At 33.9% G+C, this 4,610-nt stretch overlaps 1 protein-coding gene across 1 annotated transcript; it reads left to right on the plus strand.

Moving 5' to 3' along the window:
* Positions 1 to 1,294: 1,294 nt before the first annotated feature.
* LOC147509921 (uncharacterized) lies at positions 1,295 to 1,909 on the plus strand. Its single transcript, XM_086597950.1, has 2 exons — positions 1,295 to 1,395; positions 1,495 to 1,909. Exons 1-2 carry the CDS (start codon positions 1,295 to 1,297, stop codon positions 1,907 to 1,909), a joined length of 516 nt encoding a protein of 171 aa, XP_086454076.1.
* Positions 1,910 to 4,610: the final 2,701 nt, after the last annotated feature.

The raw sequence follows: 4,610 nt of genomic DNA on the forward strand, positions 1-4,610 counted from the left end.
TTCTCTCTGACTTAGGCATCTCTCATTCTTCTCCGATGAACATGTTCTGTGACAATCAAGCAACCCTTCATCTCTCCCAAAATCCAGTTTTTCATGAACGAACGAAGCACATCGAATTGGACTGTCATATCTTACGTGACAAGATATAGGCCAAGTTACTATCTCTTACGTTCGTTCCATCCTTAGATCAGGTGGCTGACGCCTTCACTAAACCTCTCGGCAAGGACACCTTTCTGAGATTAATTCGCAAGTTGGGAGTTCTTAATATTCACTCTCCAACTTGAGGGGGAGTATTAGAAGTCGTTCTTCAAGTCATAGTGGAGAGCGCGACCTGCGCTTTGCCAAAGCACAAGTAGAACGCGACCCGCGCCTGTGGACAGTAGATACAGTGCGACCTGCACTCTGTCATAGCTTAACCCGAGCGCGACCCGCGCCTCGCGTATTATTTAGAAACCCATCGACTGTTTTAGTTTAGTTCCTATTTTAGATTCTTGTATTAATCTCTATATAAACATCTTGTAATCTTCTTAGAAATTAATCAAATAAATATTCTCTATAATCAATCTCTCTCTCTCTAATTTATCAGACGCCACCTGCTCCTCAGCTCCCAAGGAACCTCCTTACCACCAAAAGCATGCACTGCAGCAGTAGAATCAACTTCAACCTGTAGATTCAGCCACCCCTCCCTTGCTCCTCTTTCTGTGCCTTTATTATATTCGGCTATGAAGCTTGTAGTTGGTTGTATACCTTCAGTATTAGCACCCCGCAGTACTTGTACAATTTTATCTCGAAAAGTGACACCAATGCCTACAGGCCTAGGAGGTAGCCATTTACATGTGCCCATCTTTGTTCTATAGATTACATATCATTTCACCCTATAACAACACTAAAAATGTTGAATTAAGTAATTTAACAGTGTGCAGTGAAATATATATCTGTTTCGATCTAGCTTTGCAATCTGAAGGTTTCTTAACTTTAGTAGACATGTTGATTATGGTGTTGCTATGGTTCGCGTGCAAAAATGGATCACAACTTGCAACTGAGTTCTACAGGAGGTAATGCATGTTTCTTTCGTGGTTTCAGTCTTTAGTCTTTTTTTTTTTTTTTTGGAAGGTATTATACGAAGTTATTTCCTTAATATCTGTAGCCATAGTTTAAGATATTGTTTTATGTTAATAGGTACCATCTTTTAGTTCTTAATTCTAAATCTTGAAATTGTGTGTTTTAGTTTGCTTCCTTTAAATCTAGAAAAGTAGCTCCCCAGTTCTGATAAGATCTATGCAAATATACAAAGATGTATGTCCAGACGCAAGCAGTTGAGATTGAAGATATGCTGGAAGCTAGAAAGCTTTGTCAGTTATTGGGAATTCAGATCAAGTTCAGGGAAAGGAAGAGGCGAGAGTGAAATTGGCTCCCACCGGAGGAAGGGAAGGTAAAGCTAAATGCAGATGGAGCATTGACGGCTGAGGGATCTGGCCATGGAGGTATCATCAGAAACAGTCATGGAGAGGTGTTAGCAGCTTGTACGGGAAGTGGTGACATGCAAGCCGTAATCTATCAGGAGCTGAAAGCAATCGCGATTGGACTCGAGCTATGCTATGATCTAGGATATAATAAGGTGGAAGTTGAAACTGACTCCCTTACAGCAGTGAATATCATCACTAAAATTGCAAAACCACCATGGACTTGTTCGAATTTGGAGGCCTTGATATCAAAGCAAGCTGCGAAACTCAGCTATTGTTCTTTTGCGCATGTTTTTAGGGAAGCTAATAAGCCGACATACTTACTTGCAGGGATAAAGACTTATGTCTGTAATGACTTTGTAATGTTTATTCCTCCCCTAGATAGGGATTTGTATAGACTCATTGAGGAGGATGCTATAGGTACTATCTATGTAAGATTTGGTTAATTAATACAGGTGAGGGTCAGTCTAACCCTAGCTTATAAAAAAAAAAAATATATATATATATATATATATATATATATATATATATATATATATATATATATATATATATATATATATATATAAACTGGGTGCATGTACTTAGTTGTTTTTGATCTTTGTATATATGTCTAACCGTTGATGACATAGGAGGGAGTATTACTCTCCATCAAAATGAATTTTATTTTCAAAAATGACTTTAAAAGATATCTAGCTTTTGCCATCAAGCAAACACCACTTGTGAAATTGCAAAAATGGAATCTACATGAAAAAGATCTCTGAGATAATAAGAAATTATCGCCTGAGTCGCTACTAAAAAAAGGGCTTTTTATGACAATTTTTAGCTGTCATGAAATACATATCATGACACTTTTTGATTGAAAAACTAGCCGTCATTACTGAAGGTGTCATAAAAAGTCAACCAAAACTGTCATTAAATTTATGACGGTTCATAGAAAGACGTCTTAGAAGGTCCTCCCATTATGACATATATTAGTCTTTAAAATGTCATAGTAGGTAAGTTTTATTATGACACCTCATATGTAACCGTCATTAATTATAGTTAGAACCATCAAGAAATTAACAATATTTTCTAACAGTTCACGCCAGAACCGTCATGAAATGCCAATTGACTAATGTAGAACCGTCATGAAATGCCCATTGACTATTGTAGAACCGTCATGAAATGCCTATCAACTACTACAAAACCGTCATTTTATGGAAGAAAAATACGTCAACAAATAGTTTACACTGTGATAGTTCTTCTACAACCGTCATCTATTTTTTTTTTAATTTATATTATATATATTATTATTATATTTTTCCAGTAAAAAATACTGCATAATAACCTGTAATTCAATTCCTAATCTGTAAACTTATTTCGCTAATAAAACAGCTATAAAATTCTTAAAAATAAAATTAAAACATCCACAGTAACTTCAACCCATATATTTTCAAACTATTCAAAAACACTTATTCCTTACATCAATTTATCATTTATCCAACATCACTGAAAAATGCTAGATACATTTATTTGATAGCACATTCAACTAAACTAAAAATCATTCTAATAAACTCCATCATCAACAAATTAAGTATTATCCATCGATCGATCGAACGTTGTCAAACCTAAGAAACAAATAAAGTAAAGAAACATTATTAGTAAATTTGCCACTGACCAAAAGCAGACTATTTTATATAAGCATGACGATAACAATGCGATGGGACCTAGTTCTCACAACGGAAGAAAAAATAAATGAAAATACCTACAATGCAAATGGGATGTGATTCAAGAAATACACTACTACATTTAAAGTCATCCCATACCTCAAAGCAGCAAACAAAATAAAAACAAAATACTATTATCGCAATACATACTCATACCTTTGGTTTGGCGAGATAAATCGTTCGATAAAGTCAATAAACTCCATACGAATTTCAATAAGCTCAACATTGGTATAGGTGATAGTGTTGGCCAGTTCTATTAGCTACACGAGTATGTCAAGTCAACAAAGAATTTAGTATATATGATATACGTTTACAAGAAAAAATTACATAGATATTTTAGAATATATTAACAAGAAAGACTTGCTAACCTTTGTCTTAATTGATTGACTAGGATCCATCATAAAATGTCTCATGAACCGCAAGACATAATATCCACACTCGTATCCTCCTGGTTGAATTGGGCACTACACGAAAACATAAACAAATTGTCAAAGCACATTCAATACACTAAGTAAATCTTTCACATTCAAGTATTGTATATTTACCTTGACATAGTCCCACTCTGGTTCTACTCTTTTTCCTTCACTTAATGCTAATGTTTTCATCCCACTAAAAAACGAACTTTACAATTAAGTTACAAGTTGTTTGCATATATGACATACAAAATAAAAATAAGATTAATCAACTCACGTGTTCACCATGCATCTTAGTTTTATATCAGGAACACCTCCAGTTGAATCAAGAAAATATACTTTTTTTGCACTTACGTCAATAATTACCAAAACCCAATGAATCCTATACAACCATATATAGGAGTTAAGAAAGTACAAAAAATAAAAATAAAATGAGAATGCATATATGTTAAATAACATGACCAACAAGCATACCCCGAATTGTACGGAAGAAAATAATTTGGTCTCCTTGTCTTGCCATTAATCTATTTGAGACCAGACGATTCATCTATTTTTTGTCTGCATACAAGTTGAAATCGCCAGGATAACATAATCCAAACCTCTATCGAGAACTTTCGTATTTCTCATACAAATATCTTAAAGAAAAGCATACTACCATTAATAATACAATGTGCGCATAAATTAAACTCATCTCTTAAAAAAAAAAATCCAAGATTCCACTCACCGATATATACTACAATGCAATTGACATTCAACATTTGCTTATGACAAATATCCATTCTTTCATCTTTTGCAATATAAAACTGCAGTTCACGCTAAAAAATCTTCGTGTCCATTTCACTTATATGATTTCCCTTCATTATACTGCCAACCAAAACCGCAAATTCTTCAAATATAATTTAAAATTCATGCTCATCACATTCAACCTCAGTTTTCTATAAAAAAAAAATAAACAATGAATAATAAATACAAATAGGTGCTAATTTATATAAATATTGATAGAAGAATATAATAGAATACATTTT

The sequence above is a fragment of the Coptis chinensis genome, chromosome 3 (assembly GCF_015680905.1).
Source record: "Coptis chinensis isolate HL-2020 chromosome 3, ASM1568090v1, whole genome shotgun sequence".
Classification (NCBI taxonomy): Eukaryota; Viridiplantae; Streptophyta; class Magnoliopsida; order Ranunculales; family Ranunculaceae; genus Coptis; species Coptis chinensis.

What these genes read in the sequence shown, in the direction of transcription:
- LOC147509921 (XM_086597950.1), top strand. Translation starts at nt 1,295, where the DNA reads ATGTATGTCCAGACGCAAGCAGTTGAGATTGAAGATATGCTGGAAGCT. An exon ending in AAGTTCAGGGAAAGGAAGAG is followed by an intron (nt 1,396 to 1,494) that starts GCGAGAGTGAAA and finishes AGGTATCATCAG; the next exon opens with AAACAGTCATGGAGAGGTGT.